At 45.2% G+C, this 17,828-nt stretch overlaps 1 protein-coding gene across 4 annotated transcripts in view; it reads left to right on the top strand.

Moving 5' to 3' along the window:
* The first annotated feature begins 3,380 nt into the window (after positions 1–3,380).
* The window catches only part of UBE2K (ubiquitin conjugating enzyme E2 K), a 50,906-nt gene continuing 36,458 nt past the window's right edge, over positions 3,381–17,828 (top strand). For all 4 annotated transcript variants that reach the window (XM_075709073.1, XM_075709074.1, XM_075709072.1 and 1 more), the window contains exon 1: positions 3,381–3,487. In XM_075709073.1, the coding sequence (XP_075565188.1) occupies positions 3,425–3,487 (63 nt within the window). In that variant the 5' untranslated portion in view covers positions 3,381–3,424. The remainder of the gene's footprint in view (positions 3,488–17,828) is intronic.

The raw sequence follows: 17,828 nt of genomic DNA, 5'->3' as shown, positions 1-17,828 counted from the left end.
TGACTGTACTGTACGTATGGCAAGTGAGTCCAACATGTGCAATTTCTGCATGAACAATAGCCACTTTTCCATGAAAATGTGGGGAATTGTTTTCTATGTATAGATTGTAGGATAGACAATATTTCCCATATTGCATGGGAAATGATACAGTGTTTAGGATGTTTGGTTATCCTAGCATCAGCTAATGAATATTGGCAGCCTTTCCATATTAAGAGCTTACTTTATAGGCATTGATCCTATAAAATTTCCTCCTGCAGTAATCTTACGTAGTTTGAACTTCATTTAATACACCATATTTCCCGCTCCCACTCCCAGAAGTATTTCAAAGCTATACGCCAAACATACTTAACAATGTGTGGATACCCAGAATTTTATCTCCCACTCTATTATTTATGATAAACACCAATGGGCAAAAGTATAGACCAATTTGCAGCCAGTTTGTGAAAGCTGCTATTGAAAGAACTGTTTGGTATAAGGCTAAATTGATGATGGGATCAATGAAAAAACTGTCTTCTGAAATCAGATATACAACAAAATTTTGTAATTCAAAATGTGAGCCAACTATGTTCAACAGACTACAGTTTTACATTTTGTGCATGGATTTTTCTAAGGGTGAAAGACTAATGAGAACTTAATTCAGAGGATAGACACAGGACTATATTATCAAGATACTATAAAATATGTTATGAAGTCAGACATAGAAGTTACTGAAATCGCACAGAGAGGCTATGTTCTCATTTTTTCTAAGCATTTTCTTATTTCACAAAAAAAAAAAAAAAAAAAAAAAAATCCACAAACAAACCCTAAACCAAACCAAAACCAAAACCCAAAACACCTATTCAAAGACTGCTAGTCTGTGGTCCTGTTCTGGCCTCAAACCCTGTAGAGTATTCTGTAAAATAGTAAAGTACAGTAAAGTGTAAAACAGTATAGGAGGTATACAATGATAACCCCAGTATGCTGGTTACATAAGGTACTGATTTTTATGCAGTATTTTAATCCTGGCAAAACTCGCCACTATTCTATTCTACCCCCCCCCCCCAAAAAAAAAGCCTTTCTATATCTATCTTTTACCAAAGAGAAAATGAACACAGTATACGGTGAATATGAAACAGCTGTAAGAGAAAGATGCCTATTTAAGGACAAGGGAAAGGAGTGGGGTATACTAAGGAAAAGAGATACAGTAATTCATATTAATTTGATTTGCTTTCTGCAGTAACAGACTCTGACATGTGTAATCCAAATGAGCACATGAAAATGAACCTAGATACAAACCAGGCAAAATCATTGCCCTTTACTGTGGCTGTTACTGGATGTCTACTACCTGTAACATACAAGCATACTCACAGGAACACAAAGGATTCTGACACCTGATAAAGGTCATGTTTTCCACTCCATTCAGAGCAAAATCTGAATTTTAGAAGCTCAGCTTCTTTCTGTGACCTGTCTGAAAAGACATGTGGCATTTAACCCGGAGATTATATGCACTACCTTTATAATTTTTGTCTATAGTACTCAATAGGAGCTCAGCACACCATAAACCTAACTTTCATCTATAAGCTCTAAGAGGCAGAGAAGAGTTACTACCCTTATTTAACAGGTGAGAGACCAAGGCTCGGAGAAGCCACGGCCTACCTCCTCAAAAGGAACTTAAGACACATCAGTGGGACTTACATGTCTAAGTTATTCTGAAGATGAAGGCCCAAGTTCACACTAGAAGTCATTAAAATGAAATCAGGCCTAATGGAAAATGGTCCTTCTCAAAAAGGTACTGAAAACCTCAGCTGAAAAACTACATTGTGTACTGCATTAAAAACAAGTTTTGGTCTGAAGACCTAATTTGATGAACAGATGCACATGGTACAACATTCTTGCAGGAAAATGGACTTTTTCCAGTCAAACCACAGGTGAAGAGTAAACACACACAGGAAAAGGACTATATGCATCTGCATATAGTTGCCAGATTGTTTTTTATCGGTTGGGCCTGTACTTTCTTTGTTGTGTATTTAGGAGTCAAAATGCTGTGTATACTAAAGGAGATAAATAAACAGCACTTGCAGATGACAGCCATACCAGGAGTAGACATTTGTTGAGATAAATGTCTGTGTTGCGCATTGCCTTGCACCGCACCGTTAAGAGGCGGCACTATAATCTTTCTGTAGACCTTAATGTCTTGAAAGCCTCCAGTTCCTGAATAAACAACAGTTGTAAATGCAATCTCGCGTTCCCCTCTGAAAATCTATCTATGGTATTCCATGCCATACCGTATTTTGCGCACCTCAGACTAGCAGGGATGGTTACTGGTATCCTATTTCTGTTTTCTAGACAGAGTAACATCCGTGGCTTGCCATGTTTGCTTCTGCAATAAAATGTAACAGTCCATTAGACAGGACTGACATTCACCGTTTACTCTACTTTTAAAATCTTGTAGCAGAATCCGTAAAAAGAAACAGTTTCTTAGGCAGAGTTGCCTGCTCCCGGGCCTGCGGGGCCGGTGGGTTCCCCCTGTCCCGTGTGGGGAGGCAGGAGGGTCCCGGAGGGAAGAGCGAGGGTGGGAAGAGGGCAAGGAGCTGAGGGCCATGTGTCGGGAACTGCAGTTTTCTCCAGCGAGCATAAGGGGAAAAAAAAATAGATGGGAGCTGCTGTATGGGCAGGTTGAGCAGATTCTCAAGGCGTGTGAAACCGCCCCTGGTTATTTTTGCTCAGGGACCTCACCAGAAGATGTCAGCTGCTCCTTGAGCCAGCTGGTTCCGCAGGGACACCTCAGTTTTCCCCTGCTACCTCGCCCCGACCCCGGCCCCGGCCCAGCTGCCGGCTCAGCCCTCCCGAGGGCACCCCGTCCCCCCTTCCCCGGCCCGCGGCCTCAGGGCTCCCCCCTGCTGCGGGCACATGGCCGGGCCGGGCCGGGCCGGGCCGGGGAGGCCGCGCTCCCCTCGGCGGGAGCCGTGACAACAGAACCGCCTCCACTCTGCCCCGGGGCCCGCCAGCGGCAGGGCTCTGCCCGCAGGCATTGCTCCTCAGGCTCTGGCCGGGCGCCGCGGGGAGCCCGCCCGGCCATGACACGGCGAGCGGCGGCGGGCGGGCTGGTGTCTCCCGGGGCGGGCGGCGAGCAGGGCGAAACGCCCGCGCCTCCTCAGGGGGCGGCGGCGGCATCCTTCCCTCGGGGGCAGCGGAGGGGAGGAGGCCGAGAGCGCATGCCGCCGCCGGCCAGCGCTCGGCCCCCACCGTCGGGGAGCCCCGGTGCCCGCTCCGCTCCGCGCACACGGCGGCCCCTCCTGAGCGGCGGCGGCAGAGCCGGCTGCCCCAGCGCGCATGCTCGGCGCCGGCGCCATTTTGGTGGGGCCGGGAGTTATCCAGCGAGAGCGGCGGCGGAGCTCGCTGGGCCCGGCTCGGAGGCAGCGGCGAGTGGGTGCCCGCTGCGGAGATGGCTAACATCGCGGTGCAGAGGATCAAGCGGGAGTTCAAGGAGGTGCTGAAGAGCGAGGAGGTCAGAGCCTCTCCCCCGAGCGCGCCGCCGCCACCCTTCCCCGTGTGTGTGTGTGTCCGTGAGTGTGGGCAGCGGGGGAAGGTGCGGGCGCCCCGCCGGCCTGCGCGGGGACCCCGCTTCCCCCTCGGCCCCACCTCCCCGCGCTGGGGGTGGGCCCGTCCCACGGCCTCGGGGAGGGGAATGGCGATTCCCGGGGAGACGGGACCCGCCAGCCGCCGGGAGGGGGGAGGAGGGGGCCGCGGAGCCCCTCCCCCAGCGGGCAGCGGGAGCCGCCGGCGGCCCGAGGGGGGAGCGGGGCCGGCGGGCCGGGCCCAGGAAGTGTGGTGGTGGCGGCGGCGGCGGCGGCGGGGGGCGCGGCGCGGCCCGAGGAGGCCGGGCAGGCCGGCCCCCGGCGAGGGTCCCCGCCGGCAGCGGCAGCGGCGGCGGCGGGCGGCCGATGCCCGGGAGCGCGCCGCCAGGCCGGAGGCGGCGGGGCGGGGCCTGGCCGGCGCGGGGCGCCCCGCGTCCCTCCGCAGGCGCGTGAGTGCCGCCGCCCGCGCGCGGGCAGGCCCACGCGCCGCCGGGCCGGCGAGGGGCTCCTGCGTGGGGGCCGGGGGGCGGCGGAGCGAGCGGCGGGGGCTGGGCCGGGGGGCGGCGAGCCCGCACCTCGCCTCCCGCTCGGCCCGCTGGCCGGCCGGCGCCTGAGGCTGCGGAGCACGGCTGCAATCCCTTTTTGTTCAAGGGGTGCAAGTACATCCCTGTTTATTTAGGTTACTTTAATACAGAACTTCCTTCATCCCACTGCGGGCTTGCTCGCCTTCAGGTGGATGCTTTTAAAGCCTCGCTCCTTTCAATCACCTTGCCTCCTTTCCTGAACAGTACGTTCTGAGGTATGTGGTGGTCAGTAAGAGAAGCTGGCTGCTTTCGGGGGGACATGAAAGAAGTTCTGATCGCTTTGGGGGGGGGGCGTGTAGCGGCGTTTGCAGGGTTGCATCCATACAGCTTTCGCCGTGTCTGTATCTGAGTTGGTGGACGTCAGCCAGATGGGTTTTAATGGTTGTGTCGTCATTGTCGTCCTACTTGGGATGATGTTGCAGGTTAGATGCTTGTGAAATATTAATGTGAATATGTAACTCGTGAAGCTGGTGTTTTAGAAATCTGGACATATTCACAGAGGAAAAATCAAGAGGATAATTTTTGGAAGATACTAATGGCTTAAGGAAAACGTGTTTAGGGTAGCAGTAGTTGATGTGCTTTTAAATTAAGTGTTGCTATGCAGCTTGAACTAGCCCCTAGAAAAATGTAAGGGCCTTGTTTTACAGCTACCTCCAGAGCCCAGGCTGATTTTGCCAGCAAATACAGAATTGCATGTAAACTAAGAGAAATTTCTAGGTGGCTACCTTTACATCGAAGCTAGAAAATCTGGACCTTGTATGCCGTATAACCAGCTGATATTGTGGGAACAAAGAGGTCTTTATTTGAAAGGCTTCAAGACCCTTTTCCTTTGGTTTATGTAGAAAAAAAGAAACCTTCACTTAGATAGGTTTTGAGGGAGATCCATGCTAAATTTTCTTACTGTAAAGGTTGGATCTAGTGAGCACATTTTTCACTATTCCTGCTTGTTTAGTCTGTGCATTGAAGGGCTCAGTACAGAATGCTGGAAATAAATGATATTATGAAATAGCCTTTAAGCTGCCTAGAGCTTTCCAGAAATCAGACCACAATTCTTATGAAACTAAAATTACGGAATTTTAAAATTACAATACAGAAGAGTTTGATATTTCTTCTTTTTTCTGCCTTTGGCAAGCTACATATGAGTGTTACACTGACACAGCAGTATGTATAAAATTGCTGTTTGCAGGATACACTAACTCCCCTGTCTTGAATGCAAAATTTCAGCATTACTTAGTGGTCGTCTAAGTTACAAGCAAAGTTTTTTGTGAATGTCTGTACATTCAAAGGCAAACTATTGTCAGTACCACTGAGCATGAAGACATATGGAGTGAGATGGTGAATGGAGGTATAACCAAATACTACAAATCACGAAGGAAAAAATGGCAAAGTGGCTCACATTATCTGCATTTAAATTATTCTTGATTTGATGCTTTGAGCTACACCTGAACATGAAGAGCAGCTCCCCTGTTTCCTTGCAGATGCAGTATGAGCACAAATGCCTGGGGGAGGGGGCAGGCACACTTGGAAAAAGTACATAGGAAGTTTGTTCTCTGTAGTCTTCTAGTACTCACTTTTGGGCTGAAATAGAGTAGTGGAACCAGAAATGTTTTTAAAAGGGAGCAGCTGGATGGCAATTAATTCCCTCTGCATTTGAAGTACGTATTGGAAGCACCAAATTTTGCTTCCAAATAGCAGTGAAGAAAGAGTTCTGAAAAGTGTGTTTATTCTTGCTGTGGAAGAGGATCTATGGATCCTTGGACAAGGATGCTATGGGTCCTTGCTATTCATATGACTACATATACTTTCAATGTTACTTAGTGCTTTCTGTTTCTTTGACTTAAATGGCATTTCTGGGAAATGACTAAAATGTGAATTTTAGATTGTCTTGCTCTTTTTTTTTTTACAGATGAGATATGAAGGATTTTTAATTTTTTTAAGCTGAGTCTGGGGCTTCCTTGCATATTTTGAAAAAGCATTTAAAGTCTTTTCACACTTGAGCAGCAGAAGCATTTTTTCCTCTGCTTGCTTTATTATTTCTAGTTTTATTATAAGCCCTACACATTAACTTAAGTGGGATATTGTGTATTTAAGAGAGTAAACTTTGCATCTCTTTAGTATTAGAATTAAATAGATTAAACTAACAGCAATTTCTTTCTCAGCAGTGCTCTCCAAAGTATGATTTAAGTAGAACTTTCTACCTTTGTGTGTGGAAGGCACTTTAAAATTCTAAGGTAGATGAGGTACTGCATCTTTAACAAAGATGAAGCTGTTAAGTTAGTGTAGGTAGTAACTTGACTGGTTAAATATGTGTTAAGGGTACTGTACTGTGCTTGTATTAGAATTTTAAAATGAGTAAGCAGTACATTTAAATCAGATCATACTCCAAATCCTAGTCTAGGGAAGGCATCAGTTGCTCAACTTTATCTCTTTTCTTGTTCTGTCATTTCATTAATCTGTTATCTTGTTGGTTTTGTGGGCTGAAATTCTAGAGCTGCAAAACATATTTTGAACAAAAGTATGAGGCTGTAACATGGTGGAGAAACCAGTAAATAGGTGGAGGGAGAATAATATCCCACTTTGGATAAGTGGAGAAGGCTTTGGTGAAGGTTAGCTGGATTTCAGAGTAGAGTTACTGGAATGCTGCAGTGGGTAGCCATATCCTTACCGGCCCTCTGTTTATCAGCAGCTCTCTTATGAGAGGAAGAATTTGTCTGGCATTTAATAATGAATAGAAACATGTTGAAAAATCTTGTGGTCACTTAAAGACTGATGCTGAGAAGTGGTTGTAGTTCATCAGGTATGTTAAATGCGTGACTTGCTTTCATATTTTAAGGGAGCATCAGTGTTACGCTTTAAAGAAATTACATTATGCTAGCATTGAACAATTCAAAGTTTAATTGTCCATCCAGTTCCTTTTATCATGTAGAAATGTAAGGTGTTTTCTGGCCATCTCTAAGTCAGAGGCTAATATACACCTTACAGTGAAACCACTGTGCTGGTACAGAAGGTAACACATTGGGAAACATAGCTTCCTCCTAGTGAGAAGAGAGTTGCTGGTATCTCTACCAGAAAATGTTCTTCTCTTACGAATATCAAGAGGGAGGGGTTTATCTGGATGGGAGGTAAACCCAGATAGAGCTGAGAATAAATTAAACTCAACCGCAGTTATGGAATGTGCATATCTGCATGAGCAGATAACTGAAGTAGCAGTTAAAATTTGTAACTTGCTTAAATCCAAAATAGCATTCAAGTGGAGACAGTAGGTTAATGGCAAAATTTTGAAGTACTTCATTTCCAAGAAGAAAGTGGGTATTTGTTTTGGAGCCTGCTATGTGTTTTTGTGATTTATAGGAGAAAGGGAGAAGGGAAAGGTAATGGTAGTCTGCCATACCATGTTCCTTCTTAGGCTTTTAGAGTTCTGGTGAGTAGCTCTGGTGTTTGCTTTTATCATTGCCTTTAGTGGTCTTGTGATTTGTGTCAGTTCATAGTAAGATGCTAAATGGCATTTTTCTTGCTATTTGGAAAAGCCATAAGCATTTAATCTTCAGACTCAGAAAAAGTTCATTACTTTGTTTATATTTGGGCAGTCTTGGGTGCTGGAAGTTGAATACACTAAGATGGAAACTTTTAGTAGTAATTTTGCTTTAGTGTTACTAGAAAGGCCTGTTGGAAGTTGTGGATGCTTGTTGTTCTTCCCCATTTATCATGTAGGACCAATGCAGATATATAAGAATGAGATGTCTTCTATTATGGCTCCTGAATCAGCAACAGATTATTTTTTTTTTAAACAGTGTCTATTTTCTGCTAATACATATGCTTAACTTTTGATTCGTAAGAATAGTCTCATTGAAGTCTGTAGAGGTTTAGTGAGTGCAGTGGGACTGTTTGTTTGAACAAAGCTAGAGTGTGCCTAGTTAATTAAAAGGTGTAAAGTTAAAAGGGCGTAAAGATGAAAACTTCTAAACTGACATTATTTTATTGGTACCAATCTCTGGTACCTCTTAGAAGGCTTGCATATGATAAAAAAGTGATGGTGGGGGGCATCAGTGTATTGGAGCGCAGGGCTGCTATGCAAAGGGGTCTTAGTAGGCTGGAGAAATGAACGGGCTGACAGGTACCTTTTGAAGTTCAGCAGAGGTAGGTACCAAGTCCTGCATCTGGGAGGAAATAACACCATGCATCAGTACATACAGACTGGAGACTGACTGGAAGCAAAGCAGGCTAGCAGAAAAAGACCTGCATGACGTAGTGGAGAGCAAGTTGAACATGATTCAGCAGTGCTCTTGTGGCAAAGAAGCCCAACCACATACTGGGTTGCATTAGCAAGAATGTAGTCAGTGGGTTGCGAGAAGTGATTCTTCACTTCTGTGCTTATGAGACCATATCTAGTGGACTGTGTCCAGTTTTGGACTTTCCTGTGTAGGACATTGATACACTGGAGCCCAGCAGAACACCATCAAGGTGGTTAAAGGGCTGGAGCATGTGATGTGTGAGGAGAAGGTGAGACAACTGACATTGTTGAGAGAACTGTTCAAAGGGACATCTTCTTGTCATCCACAAATACCTATTGAAAGGCTCTAGAGAAGAGCCAGATTTGTCTCAGAAGTGCATGAGGATAGGATGAGGGGCAACAGACATGAGCTGGAACATGGGAAATTCTGACTAGACACTGGGGGGAAAAAAAAATACCGTGATAGTAGTCAAACATTTAAACAGATTGACCAGCGAGATTGAACATCTCCAAGGATAGAGATTCCACAAAACTCACGAAGTTCTTGAGCAACCTGCTCTCGTTGGACCTGCTTTGAGCTGGGGGTAGGACTAGAGGCCACCCAGGTGTCTCTTCCTACATGACTCTATATTTCTAGTATAAGTTTGGTTTTTTAATTACTGTGTTTTTTCTGTTTGTGAAAGGAAACATACAGACAGAGGCTCCAACTCTGTTGCTACGCCTGGTGAAAACTTTCCCCTGTAAACAAATTGAAGAATTTTAAAGTAGACTTTTTAGTTCAGAAGTTTCCACTATTGTAAGACAATAATGAATCCTCTTCCTCTTCAAATCAGAGGCTGGGTTTTTCTGGTAGATGCAAAGCTGTCAGGGTTTTTAGGTTGAACAGTTTCTGGGTTGGAATCCTGAAGGTGGAACAGATATGAGATCCATAATGCTTCTTTAAGCTGCATTTCTCTGAAATGTGAAGATCATCTTAACTTTAAAATAGTTGTTTTGTGAGATCCTTTGTACGTTGCCAAAAAGAATTTTGTCTACTGTGTATTTCAAGCCATGCCTGTGATTTTAGGCAAGACAAAGTTTAGACCTGTTTGCTATAATTATGTAAAAAGGATACTGAAATGCCATTACTGTGCATCTTTAGTTTTCTTAATTCCATTTATGGTGTGTTTGGTTATATCTTCCAGTTTGTACTGGAAAATAATGCCGAATGGGTCTGTAGATCTTTGCCTTCAAATGAGTTTGTACATAAGTCACTTTTTTGGTAACTTGTCCTGGTTTTGGCTGGGATAGAGTTAATTTTTTTTCCTGGTAGCTGGTATAGTGCTGTGTTTTGGATTTAGGATGAGAATAATGTTGATAACACACTGCTGTTTTAGTTGTTGCTGAGCAGTGCTTACACTAAGCCAGGGACTTTTCAGCTTCTCATACTGCCCCGCCAGTTCTAGGCATTCATTATTAGCTTAATAGTCGCTGGTCACAATGTTGATTTATTTGCTCTGAGTTGTTGTGCTTGTTCTCAGAGTTGTGCTATGTAACACCGTACTTGCTGTATATGTTCCCTGTTGTGCTCTTTATCATCTCAGGAGGCTGGATTAAGGTTATCACTTTGCTGTACTGGGTAACACTGGCTTATGATTCGATAAAATTACTGGTCATGAGACTAATATGATATTTGCACTCAGCATTGCCATCATCTCCATACTTCGGGAACCATCTCTTGGAAGCTATTAATAATTACACTCTTTACCTTTTCTCCCTGGAGAGCCAATTTATGGGGGAGATAAAGGGGGACACTTTCTTCTTCTCCTTCACCTTCCCCTTCTCCTCCAGGCTAGTTACAACAGCTCTTGAGAATTTTGAATAACCTCAGGATGTTCAGACTGGCATGTTCCTATTGCTGTGTTTCCTGAATGTGTTTCAGGTCTTGTTTAAGGTTAAACAACTATTTAAGAATACCACCCAGAGATCTGCCCTGAGGCTGGATAGTTATGAGTGGCAGAGTGTGTGGAGTAGCATGGGCAAGTACCTAGGACAGTGGGCACCTCCAGCGTTTTGGAACTTCACCCCTGAACAAGTGCAGAATCCTTAAAAACTAGTAAAATACTTGGAAAAAGTATGCTGTCACCCTGGCAATTCCAGCGAGACACAAATTGCTGCAATGTGCTGGGGCCTGGCCCATGCCTACCAAGCCCTATTCAACACTATTCAAAACCCTCAAGGGGAAGAGAGGGTCTCTGGATCTGGTGACAAAATGACAGGCACTGCGGCTCCTCTAGCCCCAGTGACAGGCACTGTGACTGAACCAGAGAACCAACCTGTGCTGGTATCAGTTGCCCCTATGCACAAGAAGAAATATTGGATGCGAAAGTCAGCTTGTCTAGTAAGGGAAGAAACCCCTGCTAAGAAGGGGAAGGACAAAGGAGTGGACGAGGCAGGCTACTCTGAAGCAGGGCCATCATGAGAAGAGGAGGAAGAAGAGGCAGGACTCCTAAACAAGGTGGTAACCACCTGATCCCAATCCCTGAGTGAGCTGTGAGATATGCGAAAAGACTTTGGCTGTTGTCCAGGTGAGCATGTTCTCACCTGGCTGCTCCGATGCTGGGATAATGGGGCCGGTAGCCTGGAGTTAGAGGGTTGGGAAGCCAAGCAGCTGGGATCCCTTTCTAGAGAAGGGGGCACTGACAGAGCAATTGGAAAAGGGGCACAAGCCCTCAGCCTCTGGAGGCAGCTCCTATCAGGTGTGAAGGAAAGGTATCCCTTCAAGGAAGATGTTACATGTCACCCAGGCAAGTGGACCACCATGGAGAGAACCATGAGGGAATTAGCCATGCTGCAGGTGATTTATGGTGACCTGGACATCAAGCAGTTATCCAAAGATCCAGATGAAGTCAAGTGCATGCAACCCACGTGGCGGAAGTTTGTACAGAGTGCACCATCGTCGTATGCCCACTCATTGGCAGTGACGACCTGGAAAGACAGAGAGGGACAAACGGCGGATGAATTGGCTGGCCAGTTCCAGCAATATGAAGAAAGTCTCTCTTCCTGCCTCTTCTTGGCTGTGGAGAAACTGTCCCGGGAGTTCCAGCAATTCAAACAGGATATGCCCTACTCCCCACCTGTACAGACCAGTGTCTCAGCTATTAGGAATTCCTCTGCTCAGGAGAGAGGATATAGTGGATACACGCCACAGGCCACCCTGTGGTTTTATCTGCATAACCATGGAGAGGACATGAGGAAGTGAGATGAAAAACCTACTTTGACCCTAGAGGCATGGGTACATGAGTTACAAGGAAAAACAATCACAAAAGTGGGTTCTTCGAGGAAAATTACTGCTCCAGTTTCCAGTGGACAGTTCCCCAGACAGAGTAGAAGAGCTGATCATACTTCCAATCTTAATAAAGGGACTTCTGATTCATATTTACAAGAAGTGAGTAACAAATACTATGACCAGGACAAGAGGGGCCCTGCCTCCAGCTAGGTGGAGGAAAGGGGCAACTGGGTTTACTGAACTGCGTGGATTTGATGGCCTGGCACATCAGACCCACAGGAGTATAAGGCTCTAGTGGACACCGGTGCAGTGTACCATAATGCCATCAAGCTATACAGGGGCAGAACCCATCTGTATTCCTGGAGTGACAGGGGGATCCCAACAGCTAAAACCATATTGGAGGCCGAAGTGAGCCTAACTGGGAATGAGTGGCAGAAGCACCCCATTGTGACTGGCCCAGAGGCTCTGTACATCCTTGGCATAGACTACCTCAGGAAAGGGTATTTCAAGGACCCAAAAGGGTACCGGTGGGCTTTTGGAGACGGAGGAAATTAAACAGCTGTCTACTTTGCTTGGTCTCTCGGAGGACCCTTCTATTGTAGGGTGGCTGAGGGTTGAAGAACAACAGGTGCCAATCACCACCGCAACAGTGCACCAGTGGCAATACTGCACCGAGACTCCCCGATTCCAATCCATAAGCTGATGTGTCGACTGGAGAGGCAAGGAGTGATGAGTAAGACTCACTCATCCTTTAATAGTCCCATATGGCCAGTGCAAAAGTCTAATGGAGAGTGGAGACTAACAGTAGAGTATTGTGCCCTGAAGGAAGTCACGTTGCTGCTGAGTGCTGCTGTGCCAGACATGCTAGAACTTCAATGCGAACTGGAGTCAAAGGCAGGCAAGTGGTATGCTACAATTGATACTGCTAATGCATTTTTCTCAATCCCTTTGGCAGTAGAGTGCAGGCCATGGTTTGCTTTCACTTGGAGGGGTGTTTGGTACACCTGGAATCGACTGCCCCAGGGGTGGAAACACAGGCCTACCATTTGGCATGGAGTGATCCAGATGGCACTGGAACAGGCTGAGACTCTGGAACACCTGAAATACATTGATGACATCATTGTGTGGGGCAATACAGCAGAAGTTTTTGAGAAGGGAAAGAAAATAGTCCAAATCTTTCTGAAGGCTAGTTTTGCCATAAAACGAAGTAAGGTCAAGGGACCTGCACAGGAGATCCAGTTTTTAGGAATAAAACGGCAAGATGGATGTCATCAGATCCCAGCGGATGTGATCAACAAAATAACAGCTATGTTCCCACCAACTAGCAAAAAGAAAATGCAAGCTTTCTTGGGCATTGTGGGTTTTTGGAGAATGCATATTCCAAATTACAGTCTGATCATAAGCCCTCTCTATCAAGTGACCTGGAAGCAGAACGATTTCAAGTGGGCCCTGAGGAATGACAAGCCTTTGAACAAATTAAACGGGAGATAGTTTATGCAGTAGCCCTTGGGCCAGTCCAAGCAGGGGAGGATGTAAAGAATGTGCTTTACACCACAGCTGGGGAGAATGGCCCTACCTGGAGCCTCTGGCAGAAAGCACCAGGGGAGACTCAAGGTTGACCCCTAGGGTTTTGGAGTCGAGGATACAAAGGATCTGAGGCTCGCTATACTCCAACTGAGAAAGAGATACTGGCAGCATATGAAGAGGTTCGAGCTGCTTCGGAAGTGGTTGGTACTGAACCACAGCTCCTCCTGGCATCCCGACTGCCGGTGCTGGGCTGGATGTTCAAAGGGTGGATCCCTTCTTCACATCATGCAACTGATGCTACATGGAGTAAGTGGGTCACACTGATCACACAACAGACTTGAATAGGAAATCCCAGTCACCCAGGAATCTTGGAAGTGATCGTGGACTGGCCAGAAGACAAAGATTTTGGAATATCGCCAGAGGAGGAGGTGACTCGTGCTGAGGAGGCCCCACTGTGTAATAAACTGCCAGAAAATGAAAAGCAATGTGTGCTGTTCACTGATGGGTCCTGTCATCTTGTGGGAAAGCATCAGAGGTGGAAGGCTGCTGTATGGAGTCCCATACAACAAGTCACAGAAACTTCTGAAGGAGAAGGGGAATTGAGCTAATTAGCAGAAGTAAAGGCCATCCAGCTAGCTTTAGGCATTGCTGACTAAGAAAAGTGCCTAGTGCTTTATACTGACTCATGGATGGTGGCAAATGCCCTGCAGGGATGGTTGCAGCAATGGAAGCAGAGCAACTAGCAGCACAGAGGCAAACCCATCTGGGCTGCTGCATTGTGGCAAGATATTGCTGCCTGGGTAGAGAACCTGGTTGTGAAAGTACATCACGTAGATGCTCATGTACCCAAGAGTCAGGCCACTGAAGAACATCGAAACAACCAGCGGGTGGATCAGGCTGCTAAGATTGAAGTGGCTCAGGTAGATCTGGAGTGGCAACATAAGGGTGAATTATTTACAGCTCAGTGGGTCCATGGCACCTCAGGCCACCAAGGAAGAGATGCAACATCTAGATGGGCTTGTGATCGAGAGGTGGACTTGACCATGGACACTATTGTATAGGTTATCCATGAATGTGAAACATGTGCTGCAGTCAAGCAAGCCCAAACGGTTCAAGCCTCTCTGGTATGGAGGACGATGGCTGAAATATAAATATGGGGAGGCCTGGCAGATTGATTATACCATGCTCCCACAGACCCGCCAAGGCAAGTGCTATGTGCTTGCCATGGTGGAAGCAACCACCGGATGGCTGGAAACATAACCTGTGCTCCATGCCACCGCCTGGAACACTATCTTGGGCCTTGAAAAGCAAGTCTTACGGAGACGTGGCACCCCAGAAAGAACAGTCAGACAATGGGACTCATTTCTGAAACAACCTCATAGACACCTGGGCCGAAGAGCACGGCACTGAGTGCGTATATCACGTATCACATTGAATGGGTATATCATGCGCCAGCATCTGGGAAAATTGAATGATACAATGGACTGTTAAAGGCTACCCTGAGAGCAATGAGTGGTGGGACATTCAAACATTGGGATACACATTTAGCAAAGGCCACGTGGTTAGTCAACACTAGAGGATATGCCAATCAAGCTGGCCATGTCCAATCAAAACTTTTACGTACTGTAGAAGGAGATAAAGTCCCTGTAGCACACAAAACATATGCTGGGGAAGACAGTCCAGGTTATTCCTTTTGCTCAGGGACCCTGGGTGTGCTTGGTGGGTGATGCGGGAGGATGGGAAGTCCGATGTGTACCTCAGGGGGATTTGATTTTGGGTGATAATAGCCAATGATTTATGTGATGTTAATTGCTATATAATACTGTACATCATCACTACTATGGTTGCTATATACCATATCAATGGTATCACAGCAAAAATCACCCAAATTAATGAAGAATGAATTTTGATGAAACTGAGCAAAGTGCAGCAGTGATGGAACCAGAAGTGGCTTCAGCATGCAACAATCTAACACCACACACCATCTCTCCTGCCCTGAAGGGCTGTTATGACAGATGGAGCCCAAAGTCATGGACTGAATGAACTCAGTGGACATTTTAGAGGAATGGCCCATAGACTAAGGGAATGATATCTGTGTGTATATATCAAAAGACAGGAAAAGTGGTGGTGATTAATTGGAATATATTGGAAAGGGTAGAACTTGGGCATGATGCAGATAGTATAGAATAGGGGGTGGATACTGTCCTGGTTTTGGCTGGCATAGAGTTAATTTTCTTCCTAGTAGCTGCTATAGTGCTGTGTTTTGGATTTAGGATGAGAATACTGTTGATAACACACTGCTGTTTTAGTTGTTGCTGAGCAGTGCTTACACTAAGCCAGGGACTTTTTAGCTTCTCATACTGCCCTGCTAGTGAGGACGCTGGAGGTGCACAAGAATCTGGGATGGGGCGACAGCTGACCCAAAGTGGCCAAAGGGATATTCCATACCATATGACATCATGCTGAACAAAAAACTGGGGGAGTTCGGGGGGGGGGCGGAGGCAGGGCCACTGCTCAGGAACTGGCTGGGTATCGGTTGGCAGGTGGTGAGCAATTGCATTGTGCATCACTGTTTTTGTATATTCTTTTATCATTATTTTCCCTTCCTTTTCTGTTCTGTTAAATTGTCTTTATCTCAACTCATGAGTTTTTTCCGATTGTCTCCCCCTTCCCACTGCGGGGGGAGTGAGCGAAGGGCTGTGTGGTGGTTAGCTGCCTGCTGGCTTAAACCACGACATAACTAAGGAATAGTTGGCTCAAAAAAAAATGCATTTACTAGGAAGTTTTAAGAAAATGGCTTATTATTCTCGCTTCTAAGGTGATCTTTCCAAATTATTAGTTTACTTATAGTTCTACGCCTGTTTATCTGAACCATGTAGCTGTTTTTCAAGTTCTATGAATATACCATTGCACTTTTAAGATCAGTATTACGTAGACACTAATAAGCGCTAGTATTATGAATATTACTTAAATCTGTGATTCAGAATACTTTACATGTAATGTTAGTGAACTTTTGACCAGATCTATGAGTTGGCCAAGTATTGGTAGTGAGAATATTTGTGTAGGGAAGGCAAGATCTCTTGCTCATTGCTGTGTTCAGTTAGTGGTATTTTTTCATGTTAACATGTATCCAGTTGAGTCCAGATTTCTAGTGAATGGTCTACATATCAGTTGGCAGAATCCTAAAGATATGGGGAGTAAGTGGAAAACAGAAAAAAACTTGGTCTCCGTTGGTGTTACGCTTGTTTGGTTGTCTTTGGTAATCTCTTAAAAACATGAGGAAAGAGAGCAATCACTGGTTTATAGGACTGTGTTAGTCAGTTTAGGATTAGGGGTTAGGCTGCAGCTACCGGATGGTACCCTCTGACCCCAGCTCTTCATGGACCTAAGGGATAGTAGGAATTAGCCAATCCTTTAACCTTCTCAGTCTCCCATTCATTCTTCTGTGCTTGTTTCCAGGAGTTTGGCTTTAATAGGAAAGAAGTGTGCGAGTCCTAAGGTTAGTTCACTTTACTTAGTATGAAATTTAAATAAAGTTCAAGTTTTATCATAGTAAACTTGTGTAACTATAAACTGCAAGAAAGTGCTGGTTAACAGTCCAGTCCTGAGTTGTCTAATGGTCTTTCAGTTGCATTAAACTTGTTAAACTAGTGCAAGTACTTAGTGTAGTTCTTAAATTATTTACCTGTTAAATGGTTTCTAGCTTTCATAATTCTAGTAAGGATTGTTGTTATTACTATACTTCATCACTTTTACACTAATAATTGCTGCTGGTATTAAATTGAGAAATGGTTTTGGTTAAACATTATCATTAATATGCAGACTATCTTTCTGTCTCTGACAAACTAGGTAAAACTTTGCTGCAATTTAGATAAGGAAAATAAGCAATTTAGTTCTTTTATGGTAAAGAGTGTGAATTTTGAGAAACAGTCTTCTATAAGGCACTCTAGGGATGTAGTCCGCTTTTGCACTCCTGACTTATCTAGCATTTTCCCTTCAGATTATATCAGTGTTGACACTTGTAATATTTGAATTGGGAGCACTTGAATGTGCTTGCCATGAGTATTTCATAAAATAGTATCTGCATAATAAATAAAGTACCTCTGTGAGCAGCAAAAATAAGCATGGTTGAGGACCAGGTCTGTGTCTGCTGTTCAGGTGTGTTGTAACAGAATTGTACTAAGGCCATGGATTGCTCCTTTCTAGTCTTCGAAGCATCTGCACAGGAGAGTGTTGTGACTATCCCTGGCTACAGAAGAATATCCCTGGCTTCATTCAGCACTTACGCTTTATTGGATACCATAAAATTCAGTCACTCATATGGTATAACTCCAATTTGGCTATGCTTATATCTGAGAGCTGAGCTCATACTGTGTATCATTCTTCTATTGGAATGCTAATAGGGACTATTCTGTCTACCTTTGTTGTCACAAGACATGTAGGAAACTAATTTGTGTCATTATTTCATCATTTCTATTCGTTATTAGCCAGTAAGATCAACAGTTCGTTGGGAAAGGAAAAACTAATGATTGTGTAAGTCCAGTTACTTTAGAAAATCCAACGTTTAAGGTACCATGCCTTCAGATTCTGAAATACGTTTGTACAGTGTTTTATGAAGGGGAGGGGGAACCAAACCAACAAATGTGTAGTCCATGTTTTAC

The sequence above is a fragment of the Pelecanus crispus genome, chromosome 4, assembly GCF_030463565.1.
Source record: "Pelecanus crispus isolate bPelCri1 chromosome 4, bPelCri1.pri, whole genome shotgun sequence".
NCBI lineage: Eukaryota > Metazoa > Chordata > Aves > Pelecaniformes > Pelecanidae > Pelecanus > Pelecanus crispus.
Note: the sequence above shows the minus strand (reverse complement) of the source record. Positions and strands in the feature narration are given on the sequence as shown.